This window comes from Fusarium vanettenii (genome assembly GCF_000151355.1).
Source record: "Fusarium vanettenii 77-13-4 chromosome 11 genomic scaffold NECHAsca_36_chr11_2_0, whole genome shotgun sequence".
NCBI lineage: Eukaryota > Fungi > Ascomycota > Sordariomycetes > Hypocreales > Nectriaceae > Fusarium > Fusarium vanettenii.
Genome location: NW_003315850.1, coordinates 108,229 through 131,623, shown reverse-complemented (window position 1 = coordinate 131,623; position 23,395 = coordinate 108,229). Strand labels below are relative to the sequence as shown.

General features: G+C 50.4%; 10 protein-coding genes across 10 annotated transcripts; 5 read left to right on the top strand and 5 right to left on the bottom strand.

Annotated features, from left to right (window-relative positions):
- Positions 1-557: 557 nt before the first annotated feature.
- NECHADRAFT_86482 (uncharacterized protein) lies at positions 558-2,624 on the top strand (the record flags this gene model as incomplete). Its single annotated transcript, XM_003042354.1, has 2 exons — positions 558-981; positions 1,036-2,624. The coding sequence occupies 2 exons, from the start codon at positions 558-560 to the stop codon at positions 2,622-2,624; spliced, it is 2,013 nt and encodes a 670-aa protein (XP_003042400.1).
- Position 2,625: 1 nt separating this feature from the next.
- Positions 2,626-4,196, bottom strand: NECHADRAFT_72678 (uncharacterized protein; the record flags this gene model as incomplete). The annotated part of the gene is made up of 6 exons (XM_003042268.1): positions 2,626-3,136; positions 3,193-3,531; positions 3,588-3,887; positions 3,935-3,975; positions 4,023-4,089; positions 4,147-4,196. The coding sequence occupies 6 exons, from the start codon at positions 4,194-4,196 to the stop codon at positions 3,076-3,078; spliced, it is 858 nt and encodes a 285-aa protein (XP_003042314.1). The 3' UTR covers positions 2,626-3,075.
- Positions 4,197-5,637: 1,441 nt separating this feature from the next.
- Positions 5,638-7,645, bottom strand: NECHADRAFT_86480 (uncharacterized protein; the record flags this gene model as incomplete). Its single annotated transcript, XM_003042267.1, has 3 exons — positions 5,638-7,176; positions 7,236-7,263; positions 7,317-7,645. The coding sequence occupies 3 exons, from the start codon at positions 7,643-7,645 to the stop codon at positions 5,638-5,640; spliced, it is 1,896 nt and encodes a 631-aa protein (XP_003042313.1).
- A 419-nt stretch (positions 7,646-8,064) lies between these two features.
- Positions 8,065-9,304, top strand: NECHADRAFT_51742 (uncharacterized protein; the record flags this gene model as incomplete). Its single annotated transcript, XM_003042353.1, has 2 exons — positions 8,065-8,285; positions 8,341-9,304. 2 exons carry the CDS (start codon positions 8,065-8,067, stop codon positions 9,302-9,304), a joined length of 1,185 nt encoding a protein of 394 aa, XP_003042399.1.
- Positions 9,305-9,460: 156 nt separating this feature from the next.
- On the bottom strand, positions 9,461-10,147 carry NECHADRAFT_97195 (uncharacterized protein; the record flags this gene model as incomplete). The annotated part of the gene is made up of 1 exon (XM_003042266.1): positions 9,461-10,147. One exon carries the CDS (start codon positions 10,145-10,147, stop codon positions 9,461-9,463), a length of 687 nt encoding a protein of 228 aa, XP_003042312.1.
- Positions 10,148-10,941: 794 nt separating this feature from the next.
- NECHADRAFT_51668 (uncharacterized protein) lies at positions 10,942-12,082 on the bottom strand (the record flags this gene model as incomplete). The annotated part of the gene is made up of 3 exons (XM_003042265.1): positions 10,942-11,398; positions 11,448-11,652; positions 11,710-12,082. The coding sequence occupies 3 exons, from the start codon at positions 12,080-12,082 to the stop codon at positions 10,942-10,944; spliced, it is 1,035 nt and encodes a 344-aa protein (XP_003042311.1).
- Positions 12,083-12,345: 263 nt separating this feature from the next.
- On the top strand, positions 12,346-13,269 carry NECHADRAFT_97194 (uncharacterized protein; the record flags this gene model as incomplete). Its single annotated transcript, XM_003042352.1, has 1 exon — positions 12,346-13,269. The coding sequence occupies one exon, from the start codon at positions 12,346-12,348 to the stop codon at positions 13,267-13,269; it is 924 nt and encodes a 307-aa protein (XP_003042398.1).
- Positions 13,270-14,123: 854 nt separating this feature from the next.
- Positions 14,124-15,979, top strand: NECHADRAFT_97193 (uncharacterized protein; the record flags this gene model as incomplete). The annotated part of the gene is made up of 6 exons (XM_003042351.1): positions 14,124-14,219; positions 14,270-14,551; positions 14,619-14,954; positions 15,003-15,183; positions 15,235-15,885; positions 15,945-15,979. 6 exons carry the CDS (start codon positions 14,124-14,126, stop codon positions 15,977-15,979), a joined length of 1,581 nt encoding a protein of 526 aa, XP_003042397.1.
- Positions 15,980-16,721: 742 nt separating this feature from the next.
- On the top strand, positions 16,722-18,581 carry NECHADRAFT_86474 (uncharacterized protein; the record flags this gene model as incomplete). Its single annotated transcript, XM_003042350.1, has 3 exons — positions 16,722-16,779; positions 16,926-16,974; positions 17,024-18,581. 3 exons carry the CDS (start codon positions 16,722-16,724, stop codon positions 18,579-18,581), a joined length of 1,665 nt encoding a protein of 554 aa, XP_003042396.1.
- A 203-nt stretch (positions 18,582-18,784) lies between these two features.
- NECHADRAFT_51926 (uncharacterized protein) lies at positions 18,785-21,032 on the bottom strand (the record flags this gene model as incomplete). The annotated part of the gene is made up of 6 exons (XM_003042264.1): positions 18,785-19,389; positions 19,444-19,702; positions 19,759-20,163; positions 20,216-20,267; positions 20,317-20,710; positions 20,765-21,032. The coding sequence occupies 6 exons, from the start codon at positions 21,030-21,032 to the stop codon at positions 18,785-18,787; spliced, it is 1,983 nt and encodes a 660-aa protein (XP_003042310.1).
- Positions 21,033-23,395: the final 2,363 nt, after the last annotated feature.

Sequence of the window (23,395 nt, the reverse complement as noted above, 5' to 3'; positions counted from 1 at the left end):
GACAATGGTGAGATTTTGCTAGAACAAAGAGGTCCTTTATTATTGTTAGAATTCATCTAACCTATAATCATCTACTTGGGGTGGCTTGTCGGTTGCGTTTTGGCTGGCTCCTCTGTGGAAATGGCACGCCTCTTCCGCCCCAAGTGTTAGAATGGCTTTGCTAGAAACGCGGTCGAAGTATACGCTGTAGTTCTTTTTGGAAGAAAACCCGTCATCAAATTGTGTCTTCACTTCGTATCAAAGAAAGAAACTTCTGAATGCACAAACCTCTTTATTACACCGTTTCATCGGCATTCTCAACGCTAGTAACTGAAAGGCCTCCAAACCGACACCTCGCATTCAACATCTGTAATAATAAGTTACAATGTTCGCTTTCTTTCCATCCTTGGCTTCCATAAGAGTAAGAGCCTGGCGCTTAAAGGCTTAGACATTGGACGCCTTGGCTTAGCTAAGTCGCGATGCGCCACCTTCTTTCAGCTGAGGATAAGGACACGCTGGAGAATTTCTCGCTCAGCAAATCTCACTCAACTCTTTGAATACTCAACCTCGTCACTGCTATGACTTCAGAACATAGTGTCCTGCCTCACACATGTGAGCACTGTCAGCGCATCCTCCTCGATAAGCCCGTCAAAAAGGAGGTATACGGTCAATACGATGTGACGCTTCCCCACACCCGAGGCGAGGTGTATCAAGCTGTGCAAGCAGGCTGCCCGCTATTCTCTCGCTATCCAAAGTTTCCGTTCTTTGGCCTTTCTGTGGCACAGTCGCTTGATCCAAATTCATGGCAGCCATGGTTTGATCAGCCCCAGTTCCTACGGTTCGAGGGTTGGCAGCGCAGATCTGCGTTAATGCTTGCCAAGAGCATGCTGAACCCTTATGATCAACCATTTGAGATATCTTATAATACAGAAGGTGATTTTAGTCTGCGGTGTCTAAGTTGGGTGAGCGAGGTTGATACTATGAGGATTGTGGCCCCGCCAGGTATGCTTCGCTTCTGACAGCATGTAGCCGAACATTAGACTGACTGTCCCTCAGAAGATCCAGCTGCTCAAGACATTGTGTTCAGACCTATCAAAGAGCAAGTAGATGTGGAAGAGACCTTCGCGTTTCTGCGGTCCCAGATCCAGGAATGCTACTACACGCATTGCCACCAAGGAACTTGCCCTCCGCCAACCGGCGGCTTCGCACCTCGGCGGGTAATCCGCATCGGTGGGTCGACAAATCCCCCAAGTCTTCGACTTTATGCCCCGGAAGTGGGCGAAGAGGTCCAATGGTGCGCTCTCAGCTACTGCTGGGGTGGGCAGAACCAGAGCGTCATGACCACCCTTGCCACGCTTCAAGAAAGATACGACGGTATCGACTTTGGAAGCCTTCCAAGGACACTCCAGGATGCCATCACCACAACGCATCGTCTTGAAATCCAGTACATCTGGATAGACAGCCTTTGCATTGTACAAGATGACGGCAATGAGAAGGCCCAAGACATTGCCCAGATGGGCGACGTCTATAGCCTAGCGTACATCACACTATCTGCATCAAGCGCCTCGACTGTTACAGAAGGGTTTCTTCAAAACCGTTCTATACCTCAGCCTTTGACCCCAATCGCCCTTCGATACGTCAACGAATCCGGGGTTGAGGGCACCATCATTGCGACTTCAGAGCCAATCCCTGAAGGTATGCCTGATCCGATCAATTCAAGGGCATGGACTTTTCAGGAGCGCGTCTTATCACCAAGGCTTGTGGATTTTTCCTCCACTCAAGTGCGTTGGAGATGTAACTCGGCTGAGAGATGTGACTCTGGGTGTCCGCCTAGGACGACATGGAAGGTACATTTTGAGACCAGCTGGGTCGTTGACGGCACAAGTAACCCTTCGCGCACTTTGACGGATATTCAAGAGCAATGGAACCATCTTGTCACAGCTTACTCGCAACGAAATCTGACATATCCTGCGGACAAGCTTATTGCCTTCTCAGCTATTCCCAAGACGCTTGGCAGACCTGGGAGATATCTGGCTGGACTGTGGGAAACAGATTTGCCATGCAATCTCCTGTGGAAAGTCACTCATCTTTGGTTTCCATCGTCTGGAACCGTCGACAAGCGAAAAGCTAAACTCGAAACCTATCATGCGCCTTCATGGTCATGGGCCTCGGTTGATGGAGAGGTCGAATGCAAGCTTGGTGTCGAATCGTCAATGCCTGAAGCTACTTGCGAAGTTCTGGATGTGCAAGTCGACTTGGCCAACGATGATGCACCGTTTGGTGCCGTGGTTTCTGGATACATCATCATCAGGGGCAATACGAGACACGCTGTGTTCTATCCTTCGATGAGTGAGCTGTTCTTTTATGAACCTGGAACAGAAGAGGGAGATGAAGAACGTCAGACGGCCAGATACGAGGGCTTTGCCGATTGCAAACCAGATAAGGATATGACAGCTGCCCAGAGTCCATCAGTCAACGTGTGTTGTCTACATATACGGAATTTTGGAGGTCGCGGAGAGGGCTTGCTTCTCGTCGAGGACGGTAAACACAATGTCTTTCGTCGTATTGGACACTTCTACTGGAATCTAGAAGACTTGGGAAATTCGTTTCAGTCTTCGGAAAATGCAGAAGTTATGGTCGTGTAATGGGTAGTGAGTTCGCCATTAGATTGGGATTCTTTGAAACAAACTCCTCCAGTAGCCCAGTAACCTAGAGAATACCCCGGAGCATTAAATTGGGTTCAAAGCTCAGCAAGTCTGTTCAGTAGATTGATTGCCTTCAAGAGTAGAGAATTGCCTTGTGTAATCGCTGCAACATGCATTGAGGCCAAATGGAGTTCAAAACCAAGGGGACAAACAACGCTCCAATGGCATAGAAAACTTGAGCAGTCTCTCCGCTACATAACGTTGCATCGTTTTCTTTCATCATAATCATCAGACAGATTAGGCAGGTCGTCAAACAAATCGCCGTACAGAGTATGAGCCACGCGCTTGACAAAAGAGAGAAACTATCGCAAGCATGGAGATAACGAAGTCACAACGGGTGAATTCTAGGATGGAGAAATAGGGTTTCCAATAGGAGAAGCGGAAACGCGTGTTAGTTCTTGGCCAAAGCCTCGTCGACTGGCTTCTCTGGCTTCTGGCCATACATGCTGAAACTGTTATTCCTTGGGTCAGCATAATCATCACAGCAGGGAGAGTACGTATCACTTACACACAGCCGGTCGCCTGTGTCTTTGGATCCATCAGAACTTTACGCATCTCGACACCAAAGAGCTGCATCTCCTCAGGGCTCCAACCCAGGATCTCACACAGGGGCATCTTTACGAAGCCATCCAGTGCCTGGCTGAAGGAGAGACCGACAAAGCTTCCCAGCTCCTTCTTCTTCTTATCCTTAGGCCACCGGCCGACGGGGATCTTGTGAGCCTGGTAAGTGATACTGGAGAAGCCTGCGGCCTTGGCCATCTTCTCTTGCTTGCGATCGGTGAAGTCGAATGTTCGGCCCATCTTTTGGCCAACTTCGTTGAAGACTTGAGCCCATCGGCTGAAGATACTACAGACTTGGGGTCAGTGCATGGAGAACAGCTAGGTAGTAAATATAGGACATACTGCTTATCATCAACAACAACATCCGGGTTCTGAGACAGCATCTGGAGATCAGGCTCAATGTGTTGAAACCAACCTCCGGGCTTGAGAGCCTTGTATACCTGACCGTAGAGCTTGTCCCAGTCCTCGATTGATCCCTGCAGATAACGGATGTGGATAAAGTCAAAGGTTTCTGGTTCAAAGGTCCATTCCATCTGGGCGTCATCGATCTGGAATTCCAGGTTGGGTGGCACGAAAGATGGTTGAGTTGGGGTGATGTCGGTAGCGATGACTTTAGCTGAGGGGAATTCGTCGGCCATGTTGCTTTGAGGAGTTAACGGTTGAAGAATACGGGTTCCAGAAACGCTTACATGGCCCAGATTCCAGTCCCAGTTCCAACATCAAGGATGTTCTATCGGTGTCAGTGCATCTCTCCCTATTCGGGTGTCATAGACGGACCTGAGGGTTGTCCCCGATAGGTGCGAGGTACAGCTTGTTGTCCAACATCAAACTTAACCAATGGTGTCTGTAGAATTTCAGTTAGTTCCGAGAGCGCAACTCATAAGCCGTGAAGAAGCCATACATAATGTCGAGGGCTTCAAGCTGCTCCTCATCGTTGGGCGCCCTTGGCATCGTCAGCAGAAGCCAAACCAGTTGTTGAAAGCCATTTACCAATGCTTGCCATATTTGGGATTAGCATAAGTTCGACCTTGGAAGTAGTGATTCTCAAAGATGCTAGAAGTAATAGACGCGGTGGAATCGATATCGCTATTTATGTCAGTGTCGGGACCAGCCAACATGGTCAGAGAGAGAAATACCTGTCTGCTGTCACGTCGCTCTCATAGCCGACGTTAGGATCCTGATGAATGAGTTAGTGGGCGAAACGGGATATGGGAGGTTTAGCCCAGGGCGCAGCTACTTACGGCTTCAATCTGGGACATCATCTTGAACTCTGGAGTCTCAAAGAGTGGAAACACTTCCAAAATCGAAAGAGAGGGGAGGATTCTGAACCAACATTTGGCGCTAAACGCGTCACATGTGCGGGGTTTGTCTTGTTTTGGTTGTGGTCTTGGCCCTGAACAATGACCTGGGCGGCCCAGACCCTGGCTGCAGGTAGAATACGGGAGGATGCCGCTGATCCAGTGGGCTGGGTAGGGGTCCAGGCGGGAGTAGAATTTAAGTACCGGGAGGGCTTGTTGGATGAGAACTGCCGTTGGATTTGGCGACTTGGTGTGGCAAACAGACAAACAGAGCCAACAGAGCATATGCCGTGCTCGATAATGAGCTCACAGTAGCTCATTCTATACATAGCGATGAACAATGAGCTCGAATCCATCTGTCGAGATGTTGTTTCCCCTTTCCTACTCGTTCTAGCTGGCCGGAGATGACAACGCTAATACGGACTAGCGATCACCACGACACCTTGACTGCTGCACCATTGGCTGGAGTAACCTGCTAAGGTGGTTCTGGACCACTAACAGGTGCTGGGAGGTGGCTGGATGAGGACACGGCCGAGGCCAAAGACCAGCTCTGATGCATTCCAACGCATCTGGCAATGGTGGCTGCACTTCATGCCCGTGGATCTGGGGGGTCCCTTTTCCGAAGACTTTGTTGATCAATGGAGGAACTGCGTAGATGGCAACTGATGGGATTGAGAGACACTCGAGAAAATTCTTGAATTTTGATCACCGAAATAGCATCGAATCTGCGGGAGTGGGTGGCCCTTAAGCTTAATGCTGGTGAGCGATGCGTAGAGTACGGCGGGGCACAAAGACGGATCTAACAAAACGGTGGCGGGGGACGGAACGGAGAGTAATAACGGAGAGCAATAACGGGCAACAGTAACGGAGAACAAGTAACAAAAACGGCCAATCGATGAGAAACGGTTGCCTCCCTGTCCGTGCGAAAATGAGCGCCCTGTTAGCGACTTGGTGATCAACCTCTGTGAACTGGCCATGGAGATTAAGATGGTCTCCTCGCATCACACTCTTCACCCAACAATGGAGATTCTTTGTGCATCAACTCCCTCAGAAGAATTCCTTGATCATTTGTTGAGCGGCTACCTGTGTTTTATCTACAGTCGCAGCAAGTCGTCCCAGTACTCCCAGTTAAAGTTGTTGTCGTCAATCAGCCCCAAACCACCAAAATCCCCATCAGGCGCTGAAGGTGCTTGCATGCTTTGCTCAAGTTCATCATGTCTCTTGCTCCAGAGAACTTGAATGAAGGATGGCAGAACTCCTTGATCCAGTGCCACTTCCTTTCTGTGTGCTTCCCAAGCCTGAAGGGTCAAGTCACCAAGGGCCCTGAAGAGAGCATTCTCCGTGTCGCTCATCACCTCGGGATGTTCGGTGTAAAGATCCTCGACTAGCTTCCATGCTTGCATCACCTGATCACCTGTGCATCGGCACCGTAGCTCGCTAAGAATATAGATGTAAGCGTCCATCTGAGACCAGTGAGTCAAGTGTGTAAACAGATGCGATGAAAATTTGCTGCGAATGCCATAGCTGGACAGCTCCAGCAATGTGACTGCTGAGTCAAAAAGCAAATCGCTCTCGCTTTTGGTCAAATACACATCCTTGCCACCCATGCCTCGTCCCCGTGGATGGTGAAGCTTGAACCGTAGACGAGCAATGGCAAGCTGAGCCATGGCATCAGTTACGCCGTGTAGAGGTATTCGCTTGTCCAAGTGACGCAAGAACTTTTCTTCGTAGATGCCTTCGAGTTCGTTTATTGCTTCGTCTTGCGACTCCATCGATATCTTGCCTTTAATCGGTCCGTGGCTGATGTTCTCGAAGAATTTGGCCGCCTTGGGCGACGATCGAAGCCAGTGTGTGACTTGATACTTCATCAACACGCACAACATTTCAGTCGGACCCTTGTGTTCAGATGGAGTCTCCGTCATATCGGGATGTAGATCAGCGTCGTTGATGTTTAGTGGAGGACGGACGTCGCCGCATTCTGATGTTGGCAGCTTGATCCCAGGGATCGAGACAGCGCGTACTCTAGCATCGAGGCCTCGTAGCTGCCACCAGAGCCGAATTCGCATCTCCCTCTCGAAAAATGAGATTTTGGGATCCGCATTCTCACGATGCAGACCCATCTTCTGGCCAAGCCGAATGGCGGTTGCGGTCAGAGTGGAACATAGTTCGGATTCTGGGTCTGCGAGGAGGAATAGAACGAGGGCCTGGAGGACCTCAAACTCTCTTGATGTCAGGAACTCGGCTTCCATGAGAGCTTGCACAGTTGCAGTTCGGTAACGTGTCAGCAAAGTGTCCCTGCTTGCGCCAATGGAGGCTTGGCAGTCATCTGAGGACATTGATGTGACAGCATTGGTGTACACGGCAAACAAGATAGCCGCCAAGGGTTTGGGTACGTGAGCAACATCCCAGCTTGCGTCCATGATACGCTGCTGCAGAGTTGGCACATGGATAATCTTGGTGAGAGGGTTAACAGTCTCGACAAAGATTTGCCAGAAACGATAGATGTGTTTGGGTTCTGGGTGTAACTCGTGAAGCTTGGGGCGCGTATCAGGCAGCATCAACTGGAGTGAGGGTGTGGGATGGAGGAATGGGTCGTCTTTATGACGCAGATTTTGGACAGAAGGATATTTGAGCTTGTTTTGCAGCAATGTTAGTATGAGGCAGTTCAAGAGTCATGAGCATTACATCATACCTCTGGGCTCAGATTAGACCACAGACATCTAGAAGCAGAGTCAGTATACTGTTCAAACAATGTGATGTAACACTCTCTCACAGTTCTTCTTGGGGTGTGTCTTGTACCAGTGAGTCATCAACTTTCACATCCCCTTCTAGCTCACAAGGAACCCAGATATTGGCATGCTGAGTAAAATCGACGTTGTGCTTCCGCATCAGGTCCTCATACTGAGCCAATCGGACCAGTAAATCTTGGTCGGCAGCTCTCTTCCGAGGACGAGGTAGAGCTGGGGTCTCGTATGAGCACTGCATCTGCGCCTTGAGACAGTTGGAGCAGGGGTCTTTTTTGTCGCATTTCACCTTGCGCCGAGCGCAGAGGGAACAGGCGTTCTTGTGGAGGCCTGGGGTAGGTGATGGTGTAGGTGACATGATGTCTTGGGGTTGGGGTTGTGCAGAGCCAACATCCGAGTCGTTACTGAGACTTGAGCTATTATCAGTCTCTGGAATTCTCTTGTCGGAGAAATAGTGAAGCTTGGATGATCTCGTGTCTTGGGACAAGGGAGAGCGGAGAGCCCGAACGCTTCGGACCTCTCGGCATCGAATCTAGTCTAGCGCACTTTGTCTCGGCGCCCGAAGGTCCCGAACACGTGCTGATGTCTCAGAGTCGGGTTCCGTGGCTTGTTGACCAGGCGTCAGGCTGAAGACACTAATTTCAAGCTGGAGTGTGCTTACTGAAGCTATACTGAAACATCTGTCCTCTTTCTGACGTCTCTGTTTCTCCCAGTGAGATTTCGTTATTGCATTGGGCCTCTTGATTGTCGACCCGCCCCGAGTACAACCTCAACAACATGGCGAGTTCCGCCGGTGATTTGGACTCGGCCCGGAGCCAATTTAATGAGCCATTGCCTGCCTTGACTACTATCTATTACACCATTCTTGTGTACTTGCTCTACTATATCAATCGAGCTGGCCAACGTGTTGCATCGATCAAGGTCAGATTGGCCTCGAAGCCGAGCGACCCGCCCAACTCTACCAGATCCTATCCATGCTGCCCGAAGCTTCCTGTCAGGTAACCGATCTGCAAATTCCTTCTTGTTGTGTCTTCTGGAGCTCATACCATCCAGAATATTCACGCCAAAGTCCTACTATGACAGTCCTGGCCGGAATCTTCCGACACTATTCACAGTCCATGGAGGCGGCTTCGTCATGGGTAACCCTCAAAACGACGATGCCTGGAATCGTTACTTCTCCGATACTTACTCGGTCTTGGTCATTGCCTTGAACTACCCCAAGGCTCCGAGTGCTCGATTCCCAACAACCGTATACGACCTGGAGCAGCTTATCCTAGCAGTCCTATCTGATTCGTCGCTGCGAATAGACAAAGATCGAGTTGCCATCGCGGGCTTCTCAGCTGGCGGTAGCCTTGCACTCTCCGTGTCCACACTTCCCAGCATGTGCGGCAGTGGAGATGGCATTCGTCGCATAAAGGCCGTCATCTCTTTGTATCCACCCGTGGACATGTCTATCGATCGCAATTACAAGACTCAGACCCGCAGATACAAGCCTTCACTGGGAGGTTTCCGTGCTCGACCTACAGATTGGCTGCTACGCCTCTCCCCAATCTTTGACTGGGCTTATATCCCAGATGGCCAAGATCTACAGGATCCCCTCTTGAGCCCCATCTACGCTTCGAAGGATGCCTTGCCACCATATGTCTTCATGATTGCTTGTGAGCTCGACATGCTTGTGGGTGACTCACATAGGATGATTTGTGGTTTAGCCGGTCGTCCTCTTAGTGAGGTAACTGTGGGCAAGAATGAACCAGGTCCTGTTGGAGAGCTCATTCTCAACGACGAAAAGTACTGCTTCGAGGTTTCAAGAGAGAAGGGAAGCTACAAGTGGCTTCTTATTCCGGATCAGGTTCACAGCTTTGATCATTACAAGCAGATGGAGTCGATACACAGGGACAAGGCTCATGCCTTGGATGCTGAGCCAAAGGCTAAGCACAGCCAGAAGCTCATTGCGGAATGGCTATTCTCTGGTCCATTTAAACAGGCCGCTGGAGTCTCGTCAAGAGCCGTGCACTGATTTTGGTCATTGGGTTCCTGTGTGTAAGATGCAAGTTGAATAGATCCATCCTCCTGTATCGATACAACATATTACCATAAACAATATCTTCATATCTCTGAACATGCTTTCTGGAGTGTTGAACCCCCAACTAGTTCCTTTCGCCATCCATTACTCTTACTCGGCTGTCAGAAGTTGCTCAGTGAAGCCTCCGAACCCACGTTCCTTGTCGTGAAGGTGAATCTCAAGAATCCAATGCCTCTTATGTCCATCCTTTCCAGTCGCGTTCATCGAGTTGTTGTTTCCGTCGGCAATGTACAGGCTGATCTTGTCGCGAGGAATGCGTTCATGTGGGAATGATCCCACAAGGTGGCCTGCAATGGGGGCACCAAATGTGAAGCCCTCCTTCTCAGCAGCAACAGAAGCAATCTTGTAGAGCTCTTCTCCCGTCATATCCGGGTTCTTGTCGAATTGCGCCTTGACGTCTACCCAGATAGGCTGGAGTGCATCACGAAGCCTGATCTTGTGGGGGTCATCGCCGAGGACATATGTGCGTCCAAAGTCTGCTTCCCACGCCTCAAACACAGGCCCAAGGTCGACAATGAGGATGTCATCCTCCTCGATTATTCGGTCTGGCGGGTTCTCCTCGAATGGCTTCAATGTGTTGGGTCCGCTTCGAATGACTCGCTTGTGCCAATGTGTCCTCACTCCATGGCGCTCAGCCCCCAGTGCGTGGATCTTGTCATTGAGTTCCTTCTCGCTGATTCCAGGGCGAATGAGGTCTCGCTCAATCTCATTGAAAAGCTCAATGGCCTTTTTCTGAGCATCCACCAGAGATGCGGCGCGTTCGGTCTCGACAGACATGGCGAAAGTTGAGGTTTGTAATTGACAGAACAAGAGTGGACAGAACAAAGATCAGACGGAACTAGACCGGGCTTTTCTAGACAAATAGCGGTGACTCATTTGTCAGAAGGTGCATCGTGGGCTGACGTAACTAGTTGAGGCCGAGACATGGCGGAACGATGAATGAGTTTTCGGCGGAACGGGTTCCGTAGCTTGTTTGGAGAGGGCGCGGCAAGTGACCGAGAGACGTGATTGGGTCTGCAGATGTTGCACATGCACAATTGACGCTGTGGCATCTTTGAGGAACCTACGTGGCCTGCATTGAGTCGGCGATATAGAAGCGGTTGAGGTTGGTGATAGTTGACATGTTACAGCAGATGGCCGTTCAGCCAATATCGTCTTGGTCTCAGCGAAGATCTCCGGTTTTGGTTAGTAGTAGCGCGGGACGGCTTGAATGATAAATTTAGAATATTCAGGGGTCTTTTTGTTTCACTCTGACGTGTCGGTACAGATTAAGGTTGCTATGTTCTGCTCCCAACGTGACCAAGTCTCCCATTTGCTCAGGGTGCCTTGACCAGCACACTCGACGCCATGATCAATCGTGCACAGCTAATCTTGGCTGAAGATGACTTCATTAGAAAGTGAGGGTGCGACACGATACACGATGGAGGTTCAGTACTCATCTACTCGGAGACCCTGCTCATGCGGCTTCCATCCACGCTCTCTCAACCTGAACAAGGGGTATCAAAGCTGCTTGGCATATATGTCAATCTGGGGATTGAAACTGACACTGAATATTGAGCCCCTTCAATTCATCAGACTGTCTTTGGCTTCTGTGCACACAGAGAATGGAAATGCACATAAGAGTGCACGGAAGAATCCATCAAGTCCTTCCGCACCTTGACAAGAAAGACTTCGACCTCCTCAGGCGTCCAACCCAGGCCTCGAGTAAAAGGCCCCATAGTGATGGCCTGCAGACCATCGTAGATGATGCTCCTGTTGTAGAGGCCTATAGTCTTAAGGCTACGGTCCTTGGCCCACGGTCCGACGGGTACCTTTTTGATCTCGTGTCGGACGTTGACAAAACCTGCTTTTCTTATTCTCTCCTCATTTTTCTCCGACGCGTGCATGTCGACCCCAAACGTGGCCAATCCCTCCTTGATGTTGGCCACCATCTTTGGGGGCGTGAAGTCAGGGTGCATGGTTCCATCGTCGCAGCCATATACCCAGCGGAATTCGGGCAGCTCGATCCAACCACCGGGCTTAAGGTTGCTGAAGTGACATGTCAGTTGTGCTGCTTTCAAGGGTATTTCGGATGTACCTGTATGCCTGCCCAAGGAGCTTATCCCAGTCCTTGATTGCCGTCGACATGTTTCGCATGTGGACCAAGTCTAGCGAGTCTTGGCCAAAGAGCCAAGGCGCCTCGGCGTCATCAACGAGGAACCTGACATTTGGAGGAACCCAAGGCGGTTGAATAGGGCTCAGGTCGATGCCAATGACTTCAGCACCTGGATACTCGTCGCCCACTGAAGAAACGAGTCAGCATGTGTTTTAAACACGGGCCAGATCAACTCATGGCGCACTGTCGATCGCCCAGCTGCCCGTTCCTGTGCCAATGTCTACTATCTTTTGCGGGTCCTCAAGCGGCGCATTATGCAGCTTGCCGCCCAGCAGGTGGACAGCGACGGTGTGCTTCATGTCCTCCCGCTCTTGCTCGGGCACATCATTCGGGAACTGATACAGGCCTTCCTTGAACTTGTGATACCTGCGACTATTCTCAAACTGATAGTCTCGCACGCTGGAGGCTATCGACGTAGAGGTGGTCGACTGCGCGTCGGTCGTGTACCCCTCATCTGCGGGTGCATCATCCACGTCGATGTGCGGATCGCGAGGCACGTCTTGTGCTGTTGCTTCCTCCGTCGACGGGGGAGATTCTTGTCTCTCGTCCTCTGGCATTATGGGATTGCAACTATTATTGCCGATCTCCACTGAGTCTGGAAAGGCCAAGGAGGATGTGAAGGTTGGAGTTGGACCGTCACATCCGATGGGGCCAGACCACAACAATGGGGCCATTATCACCGCATCCCAGTGGTGGATTATTTGTCAGCAGGCAGGCCTAGTCTCGCTTAACGTGCGTAATTTATTGTCCTGGTGAGACAAGAGGTTATCGATCGGCGAACTTGTGCAACATCAAAGAAGCATTTATCGGAATATTTACCATGGACGCCTTCAAACTTGTCCTTGCTGACAACAACACCGTGTCGGGAATAAGCCATATTCCCGCACAAAAGTCATCCAGGCCAAAGTACTGCCCACTGGTCGTTGGCCTTCACGGTGGCTGCTATAACAGCGGATACTTTGACGCCACTCCCGATTACACGGCCAGCTTGACGAGCGACTCTCTGTCAGTTCCATTTGTGGCCATTGACCGTCCTGGATACGTTGATTCGACTCCTGTCACGCCCATCCCAGAAGGTTCCAGCTTCCCTGAGGAATGGGGTACCAAGCTACACCAATACATCCTCCCAGCCTTATGGAAGGAATTCGGAGTTCCAAATGGCTGCAACAGCATTGCCCTGCATTGTCATAGTCTCGGTGTTAACGGTGCCCTCGTGGCAGCCTCATTGTACGCCACTGGCTCTGAGACACCGACCTACCCACTTGGAGGCATTGTTATATCCGGCTTTGGATCTCTTCTGAAACCCACTGGTGGCCATGCCGCGCAACCAAACCCTCTCCCTACGCATATCAACATCCCTATTCACGTCAAGGATAGTACTCTGTTGCTACCGGGAACGGCAGATGAGCAGGTGTACGCCCAGTCACAGCGAATCGACCACGCCATGCCTTTCGACGAGATTGTTGCCTTGAAAGCGTCTTGGCTTCCCACATGGAAGGAGAAATGGGGTGCCAACGTCACCGCGCCCATCATGGTCGCGATTTCTGAGAGAGATCATTACTGGGTTGCCACGGATGAGCATCTCAAGGATATTGTCGCGGCCTTGCCCAAGAGCACCAGGATAGACACGAGCATCATTAGGGCTGCGCCGCATAATCTTGAGTTGAGTTATTGGGGTCCGGGATGGTATGCGAGGAGCTTTGGGTTTGCTGTTGAATGTGCGGCGTCGCTTGCGATGGAATAATTTGGTGAATACCTTATAATATACTAGTAGTGCCAGCCTTGCTACGCCTAATTTTGCTGTCTTCAGTCTCAGGTACTACGATAAGGCGCACTTCCAGTACTGGAGTGCAGCTACGCGTCAGGTGGGCAAAGGGCACTTCGCAATTATGGTCACAGGCTTGGACTACTCAACCAGATGGAGGCATGCACTGATGGGGTTGGCCGACCATGTAGCACTGGTCGAGCCTTAGGCCATAGCAATTAAGGAACGATTTATAGCTTAAATATTTATGAAAGCATAATATGAACAGGAGGGCTCAGTTGCCAATGTGCCATGAAAGTCCTAGACAGAAAGAGATGACACTGGAGGCCGTTGTGGCAGTGAATCACTGGCGGTCTTTAGGGAAATCAAATTACATTCGAATTGGATTCGAATTAGGATCGAATTAGGAGGGTAAATCTCCTTGCCTAATTAGGAGCCTTCGGGCCCGAGACGAAATCGGGGCTCTCGGCGCTCGGGGCCGATCCACCTCGGGCGCCTTTCTTCCCTTAACGATTGCTGATCGTACCAGCAAAAGGTCGGTACTCTCCATTGATCATTTATTTATAAACTTGGACCTTCTCCAAGATCTCGGCATCTCTTTCTCTTCTACTAGAAAGTCAGCAGCCATATACCCCTCGGCAGTCAAAGTTCATGCACATCCCTACTCAGCCTCTCTATCAGAACATTGCAACTTTTCCTTCAAACCCAGCGCAATGTTCTTCGAAAAGAAGAAGAGAGATGAAGCGGATCCTAGATCCTCTGACCGCAGTGGAACCACCAGGACTCCCGAGCCAGCGACACCCGACACAAGTGATGCTCCAAGCACTGCACCCATGCAGACAACTCCCGGAGAGCCAACATATCCTTCCGGTCTAAGGCTCGGTTTGCTCATCACATCTGTCTTTGTTGCAATGTTTCTTGTTTCTTTGGTTAGTCTGTGCATATCAGGAGCAGCTGCATTGGAACTAACATCTCACAGGACAGACTAATCATCACGACCGCCATCCCCCAAATCACTGATGACTTCAACGCTGTCACGGATATCGGGTGGTACGGCTCTGCCTATCTCCTGACACTGTGCGCCTTTCAACTTCTCTTTGGAAAGATTTACTCATTTTTGAGCATCAAGAAGACACTATTGTCCGTGATCTTACTCTTTGAGATCGGCTCTACCATCTGCGGTGCAGCACCAAACTCGGTTGTCTTCATCATCGGTCGGGCCATTGCGGGCTTGGGAGCGGCAGGTATCATGACCGGCGTGGTAAGTGTTATCGAGAAACCCTTTTCCGCTTGGGGTTTACGGTTTCTAACATTATTGTTCCGTCCAGATGGTCGTGATTGTCCACTCCGTTCCGTTACACAAACGCCCACTATACCAAGGCATGTTCGGTGCTGTTTTTGGCACTGCATCTGTTGTTGGGCCGTTGCTCGGAGGAGTATTCACCTCCAAAGTCACCTGGAGATGGTGCTTCTATATCAATCTCCCTCTCGGCGGAGTGGCCATGGTAGTAATACAACTTCTCCTCAACATTCCTGACCAAGATAAGACGAAGCTCTCGCTTAAAGCAAAGATATTGCAGTTGGACATCTATGGCACAGTTCTCTTCATACCAGGCACTGTCTGCTTGGTCTTGGCACTTCAATGGGGCGGATTGGTACATGCGGTAAGTACAAAGGTCCTAAGCAATGTCAGGGTCTAATTGATCATCCAGTGGAACGATGGGCGCGTGATCGTTCTCCTTGTTCTCGTCGGCTTACTACTTCTGGGCTTCGCCATGGTCCAAGTCTTTTTACCAAAAACAGCTACCATACCGCCTAGAATCTTTATGCAGCGCAGCATCGCAGCCGGCTTCTTCGCAACACTCTGCATAGGCTCGCAGATGATGATCTTTAGTGAGTTCTCCAGTAATCTGATAAACCAGACCTTTACTAACTCTTGCCCAGCCTACTACTTGCCCATTTGGTTCCAGGCCATCCAGGGAGTCTCGGCGGTAGACTCGGGTTTTCGAATTCTTCCTACTGTGCTCTCTGTGGTAGTGGCGTCTATTTCAACGGGCATACTGGTCAAACGCATCGGCTACTACACACCCTTCATGATTCTCGGAGTGTGCTTCATGAGTGTCGGTGCTGGCTTGTTGACCACACTACACATCGATACTTCCACACCCAGGTTGATCGGCTATCAAATCCTTTACGGCTGGGGAATGGGTTCCGTTTCTCAGGCTCCAAACCTCGCTGCTCAGACCGTCTTGACAAAGAAGGATATCCCCATTGGCGCCTCCCTCATGTTCTTCTCTCAGTTGCTGGGTGGAACAATATTTGTCTCGGTGGCTCAGAATATGATCAACAACCAACTTCTTCATCGACTGTCGTCAGTCCCGGGATTCAGTGCCGAAAACATTCTGAACTCTGGCGCAACTTCACTGACACATTTGCCCCCATCGATCAAAACGACGGTCTTGGTCGCTTACAATGAGTCTATCCGAACTGTCTTCCGGGTAGGGTTGATTCTAGTGTGCTTGACCATGCTAGGCGCGTTATCGATGGAGTGGCTTAGTGTGAAGAAGGATGTTGGAAAGCAGAAGCAGGAGGAGGGTGAGGAGGGGGGCATCGAGAAGTCAGGGGGCGAGAAGTGAGCAAGAATAGATCAAAAGGGGGGATACTTCAACCTTGCAATAGGAGTAAATAAGGTGTTTTCAGAAAAGTCCCAAGTCATTAGTAACAAAACGTTGATGGATGCCTCAAGCATCCGCTCCGCTTTAAAGAATGGTTGCCTCACCCACCCCAAACTTGACAGGTGAGCTCCCTCGCTCAGGGGCCAATCGACTTGAAATCTTTCAAATTCCAAGTCAATTATAAGCAAAAACACGCAGCAATGTTATCACATACGACCATACCTATTAGAAAGCTCGGGATCCCGTCCGCTCTCCCATAGATAAGCTAATAAGGGGCGGATTAGTAGTTAAGTCGGTGACGATTAGCGAATCCCCGCTGTTGTATGTTTTTGCTCGTTCAGGGTTTTCTTTTTGCTTAATCAAGGAAGAGAATCACCTTATCGGCTTGTACCTGTTGTGACATGGTCAGGGTGTGATGGGTGTTGAGCTGTGAGACCTGTCATATCCCTGCCTGGTCACTCACAGCACCGGATTCTCTCCCCCGGGGGTTGGTTGGTTTACGAGTATAAGTTGATGTGGTATGTTCCGTAAACGGCTATTCATCCCTACGTTCGTTAGGTCAAACAGTTTACGCGTGGTTATAGTTCCTCAAAGTGCACCTAAGACGCGAATGCTCTCAAGGTGTTAACGGAAGGACAAGCTCAATCGCTCGCTCAATAATTCATCAGTTATTACTACACTGCTCGGGAATGACCGAAAAGGGTTTAGAACCCTGGTCCTCGTACTCTTCGTATCTGCTTCATACTAAACTCTGACATGCCTGGACCAGGGTCCCTGTGTGATCCTTGCGCGCCCTCAGACGGCACAGTCTCGAGTGTGTGGCTTGTTAAAACCTCGCCGAATGCTGGTAGGGCTGAGTCAAGACGCATCTTCTTCAACTTCGACCTAGAACGAGCATCCCCGACCCAAGCCCCATCTACCTCGAGCATTCTTCACAAATTATTGGCTGATTTCGTTCAGCCGCCAACTGTCTCATGGCCAGGTCAAAGAGGGGCTGCATCACCTGCAGGTAGGCTCATCGTCATGACTCTACAGCGCCATCACTGACACCAGGCCAGAATCCGTCGTGTAAAATGCGACGAGACAAAGCCGCAATGCAAGAGGTGCCAGTCCACGAAGCGTGTCTGTGACGGCTATCTCTCCGAAGAAAGCTTCATGCCACGCCGACAGCTTGTTGAAGCCGTCAAACAACTGTCTATAATTGGCCCTGTCTCGCGCGCCCTTGCTCAGACCCCTCCATCCAAGTCAATATCGCCAGATGATCCAAGTTACTTTACCTTTTTCCGCAGTGTCACTGTCCCCAGTACATGCAGCTTGTTTCCGTCGAGTTTCTGGCAACAAAGCGTCTTGCAGTTGGCACATGGCGAACCCGCTATATGGCATGCAGCGATCGCATTAGGGGCCCTTCATCAGAGGACAGAGGCTCCAGCTACAAGCACCAGCAAAGATATTGAGGAGCTTTCTACTCGCGCCGTTACGCACTACGGAAAGGCCATGGCTCTTGCCAAGGACTTGAATTCGTCTGCAAAAGTCGTCAGCTTGTCGCTTGCCCTTGCAGCCTCTGCAAATATGCTTGGACGTTGGGAAGAAATGCACACCCATGTCATGGCCGGCCTTGGGATAATTTCTAAAGATATCGCGCACGGTAAGAGCCTCGATATCCTCGGTGGTTCTCTTATGAGGGTCGACCTTCAAGCCATGACCTTTAGTGACTCTGCATCACCATATCCATACAACGAATCTACAGCAGCGTTTGATCTGAACCACTTCCTTGAGATACCCTCTATTCCACCAAGCTCTTACGAAGACCTCAGTTCTGAACTCTTCAGTATATCCAGAGCCTTCTTTCTACTCGACAGTGGCTTGTTCCACGAGGCGATGCCGTATGGTCCTTGGCTCACAAAGGTAGATGGCTTCATCAGACGACTGGTCCAGTGGGAGACCAACATGGCCATGTACGAAGCTTCAAACACTGAGCCTACGTATGACGAGAACACTACCAGGCTCTCGCTCCGCCTGTACCATGTGGCTCTCCGTATACTTATTCGAGCAACTGCCTTTGGTCCCGAAACTCGGTACGACTCGTTGCTGGGGTACTTTGAGTACGCGATCCGGCTCGCAGCAACACTTCACAAGAGAACAAGTGGAAAGAACGCAGTCAGGGTTAGCCTTGAGCCCGGCTTGGTCATTCCATTGTTCTTGGTCATACACCGCTGTCGCCACCACGCGCTGCGACATGCTACCCTCAAGATGCTTCTGAAGACCAACAGAGTCGAAGGCATGTGGAGGAGCGACGCTACTGCCCAAGGCCTCGGCACGATCGTAGCAGTGGAGGAAGAATCACTGGGATCCATCAATACCCGAGACTACGTGCCGTCCTTGTTGGATCCTGCCTCTTTGACTATCCCCTGGAGTGCTTGGTCCAAACCCTCATTCAATCTTCATGCTAGCGTCAGTTGGGACGATGTGCCAATGATACCAGAAGACAAGCGAGTGAAAGAGGTCTATGCTGCCACTTCGTATAACAAGCGACGAGCTGAGCTTCGCCTCTTGATGTCCCCGAGCAATGACACGGACTTGCATGGGCCGATGAGAGAGCTGACGGTGCACTTTTAGTATAGACGAGATCTGAACAGATAGGAGTAGTTAAAAATGAGCGGCACAACACGAAATTTGCTAATAACACACAAATACCACTACTTCTATTACTGAGATGAACGAAGCCAAATCTAACCCAATGCCCAAGTTCACCCTCTATGATCTATCCCCAGATCAGAACAGTCCAGCAACAATGACTCAGGTGGGAAACTGTTTTCCCCTCAAACAATGACCATCACCACCACCATAAGAAAAGCGAAAGCCAAGTTATCAGTTAGCTGAACACCACTAGATGTCGTCGTCGGGCTCCCATCTTGCGTAGATCCTTTGGAGCTGTTTTTGTCTCCATCGCCACCCTTACCCTCCATCACACGTTCCCCCTTCGTGCCGGCCGGCTTTACTACAACCCAGTCTTCAGTCTCAGCGGTGCCCTCCTCCAGAGCCTTTACCTGCTCAGGTGTGCATGTATCGCCAGGTTGCAAGACATAGCAGATATTCTCAATCAACTCAGGCAACTTGTTCTTGACGTCCCTGACGCTTGCCTTTCCCTTGGATGCGTAGTTAGGGGTCTTGGTCAGCTCAATCTCGCCAGTGGCAACATCAGATCTGAACATTGTCCTCTCAAAGATTGTAGACACGGTCTCAGCCTGGTAACCTCCCGTACTGTGGCCGGCTTGAAACACTCGAGAGAATGAGAGATTGCCGTATTCACGAACAAAGCCACCCTCGTGGGAGGCGTTGGTCATGATAGACTGATATCCAGCAGCAGCGAACTGGTGAGCTTCGGAGAATGGAATGCTCAGGGAGGCGTTTTCTCCTGAAAACCCTATGCAAACTCTTGTCAGTCTATGCCAGGTATTTGGATTAACCGAGAACTCACAATTGCAGCGGAAATCCCTGTCTCCGTTGATCATGGCAATATTGACGCCATTCTCGAGAAGATGGCCAATGTACTCAAGACCATAGCGAACCATGTCTCCAGTCTTTCCAAGGAATGCGGCCTCAATCTCATTGCTGCCTCGCGTGTAGTTCAAAGGCACGCCAAGCTCTTGTTGCACCCAAGGCTGGTTGAAAAGTGCCGTTTCATACTCGGTTGGAAATGAAGCGTACTTGTTCAAGGTAATATCGAAATGATGATACTAGAGTGTCCCAGTCAGCAATTTATCCTGTGTTTTCTCACATGTGGGAGACCAACAGGTGATACTTCGTCATAAATCGTGACCGCGCCGAAGCAAACTTGCATCGCCTTGAGGCAGATTTCGTTCACGTCGTTGTTGGTTCCCGTACTTTCTGGGTCGTCCTTCGCTACGGCAGCTCTGCATTTTTCGACCAGATCGAGACAGCCAACACCAGGTGCAGTGATATTCCCGAGTACCATTTCAGCCACTTCCTCGGAGTAGGTCGGGAGGTCATAGGTATTGTTGAGAGCAAAGTCTGGAAAGCCCAAAGCCATAGAACGTATGTCCACCATGGCATTCAACAAGCCAACTGTAACCAAGTTGAGGGCGGTCGAGTTGGCGACCGGATTATCTCCTTTTTCGATCTTCTTGTTCTGGTCGATAAAGTAGGAACTAAAGACGGGTGCGAAGAGACCACCGTACTAGATGAGGATAGGTCAGTAAGGTATCAGAAGGGCCATGGACGACACTTACCGATACCGCCCAGATAGCCAGTTCATCGTTATTTGTGGCCCTCTCGGGGAACCTACCATAGTTAGCACTTTACTCAAGAATTCGTTAGAGGGGTCCCTCACTCGTTGAACCACACCTGTGCAAACCGCCAAATAGTTCTCGCGGCCGTCTTGGTGGTGTTCATCGTATCTCCAATGCCAGCAGTCTGCAGTGTGGCCTGCAGGTTTGTAACGTTTAGCTCTGGTAGGGGCTCTTGATCTACCACAGGAGTGAATTCTCCTGTCACAGTATCATAAGTGCCATTCTCAATCTTTGTGTAGGAGAAGCCAGTGCCAAGAGGCTGTTCAATGTAGAGCATATTGACATGGTTATTCCAAGAGTGTTTGTTGAGAGTCGTCGAGTTTGAGTCGGGATTCACGTAGCAGGGGAACACGGAGGAACCATCAAAGGAAGTGTATCCAGGACCTCCGCCGAGATAGATGGAGGTGGGTGCATTCTCGGGGTCATTTCTAGCCTCTATTTGGGCCGGTCAGCATATTGAAACAGGTTCCTAACAAGATAATGACATACCAAAGTACCAGAAGAAGAAGTTTCCCGAAGTGTCCTCGTCCCAAGCTTTGGCATCAGGGATAAAGTCCCTTGGGAGACTAACATAGCCAGAAAAGGATTTGACACCTTCGGTTGTCTCACAGAGGTTGTGAACTTGCTTGTACGAAATCTTGGCTCCAGGAAATTTCTCTGAGAGCACGACTTCGACGTTGGTTGGCGGCGAAACAAAGGACTGGGCGACAGCTCCCAGCCCAAGAGTGAGTAGGGACAGAAGCCAGGGAAGCTTCATGATGCAGTATGTTGAATGTCGATTAGGTAGATGGATGTATAAAGTGGAAGAGTGTTTGGATTGAAGATGAAATAGCCAAGACAATGACTGAGAGTTAAGGACTGGTTTATATGATCAATTCATACCTAGGTAGCTGTCAACGACCTTCAATACTGCCAGCATCAAGTTATGGTTCCCATAGGGCTATGATGTCCCTTGGGTAAGCGTTTGGCGAGCCAGCCAATCAAGATGCACTATTCTGGTCGAGCCTCACTTTGCTTCAAGGGTTCCCCGTTTGCTGCTGCGCCTGTCAGCAATTAGCGGGAGTGCCTCCTTGCAAGGTGCTGTGCCCAGTGGTCTGGCGAGGTGGCCAATCACGAAGCGTCTCAATATTGATGCAAACGATTCTTGGTCACATCACAGGAACAATCTACGTGGGCTGCCTACGACTTCAATGAGGCTCATCAAAATGATGGAGCCAAGACGAGTTTGAGCCTCACATCCTGATGCATCATTTCAATTCGCCCATACTGATGACACGCGGGTCAGCTCCAGCATCTGAAGCAAACCAAAGCCGCAATCACGAGCCGTTCGTTGTAATTGGTGGGCTCTGGGTACGGATAGAAGGGCGCAAGTGTCTGAACATCGTGGTGCTTCCAATCTCAACCCAAATGGGTGTGATACTCTAGGTATAGGGTGGGAGGTCTGACAGTAGGGGAAGGCTTACGCCAGTCTGCCAGTCATGCCTGAGTGCTTAGCAAGATCGCAAAAGGTGGGTTGACGCGTCCTGAAGAATTTAGATACCAAATTGGCCAGCAGGATGGTACAGAATTGGTCTCCAGGGCACACATTGAAGCCCGAAACCTCGCTTTTTCGGTGAGACCTTTCCAACAGCTAGAGAGCCGACGAACCGAAGCGCTGATCGGGCTCTGGAGTGGTACAGGCTCAACGCATCGAGAGGAATGTTCGACCGCGTAAAGAGCGTGTCGCGGACGCGTCAAATCAGACGCGTCCTAGAAGAACTGTCGGCTATTCCGTTTTTGGAAGTTCCGCTAGCCGCCCGCTCACAGGCCAAATGGACAAAGGCGACGTGTGTGGTAGAGCAAACGCGACTTGACTGCGCGTACCACACGAAGGATCCACTGTTAGAGCACTCAGGCAAGGGACCATGTCGCTCCAGCCAACGGGTTTTTCGCTGCAGCCCACTAACACTCTCCACTTTGCAACTGCGGGTAAACTTTCACATGTCCCATGCCTGATTTCCTTGCTTCACAAATCACCATATCCTCTCACGTCTATTAACCGGTAGTGCACACATCTTGAGGAGTAATGCTGCGCGAGTATAGCGCTATCTCATAGGGAACTCTGATATAGAAGGCGTATGTGAGAACGCAAAACTGTGTAACCACACAGCCATTGAGAAAGTTGATCGGAGCTCGTGAGTATCCTTGACTGGTCGTACCTCACTGAGCATTGGAGATCCGTGATGACCAGCTCATTCACTGGATGAGATGGCTGCTTTCAAACAGCGGTCAAAACTTCGCACTCTTCTCCATAGTAACGAGCAGGCAACAGAGATTTCTTGACATGGTAACCGAGATCATCGAGACCCATCTCCAACCTCCAGGCCCACCACCTGCCGGCGGCCCAAGTCGTGAAATGAGATGGGATCAAACGGGTGCTCGCAAATAGACCAGCCGCGCTCAGACCCATTTTGTGTGTTGTATTGCAGTCATTGATGCAGAATCCAAAAATGCTACCAAGGCCATCACAGCAGAACAATCACACTACGCTGGGGCTCTGAGAACATGGTGTATATGCAACTGAGGCTGCAGAAGTGGATCAACGACCTTCGTCCTGTCGATCCTCCCACAGCTTAACACGACCTCTACTCTAACTCTATATGCGCTTTCACTGGCACTGCACTCTTCCTCACTTCCGGGGCAAGCCTCAGAGAGCAACGAAAAGGAAAAAAAGGAACACGCCTGTCAGACGTCCATCAACACCCACCCCAACCGCGCGCCCGAAGGCAAGACCGCTGCTGGGGTCGAGATCATCAAGAGGGAAAAACTCTCTATACAGCAACCGCTCAAAGCGACTGCCGCCGTCTTTGCAGACAGAGCGAGAGGACCAAGGTATTCACTCTAGGGTGTCGAGGATATGCACTCATCAACCAGGGTGGGATCTGTGGCTCTTTTGGAGAACCAAGAGAAGGTCGAATACTATAGAAATGATTCTCCTGGGAGGCGTCAGCGGATGTTGATCGGGAGGCTACCAGTAGGGGTAGGCTTACTGAAGTATTGTCGACATGAAGAAGAAAAGAAAAAAGTCCAAAGTCCAGAGGGAGAAGGACTTTTTATACAGCCTTTCTGTGGGGCTCTGGT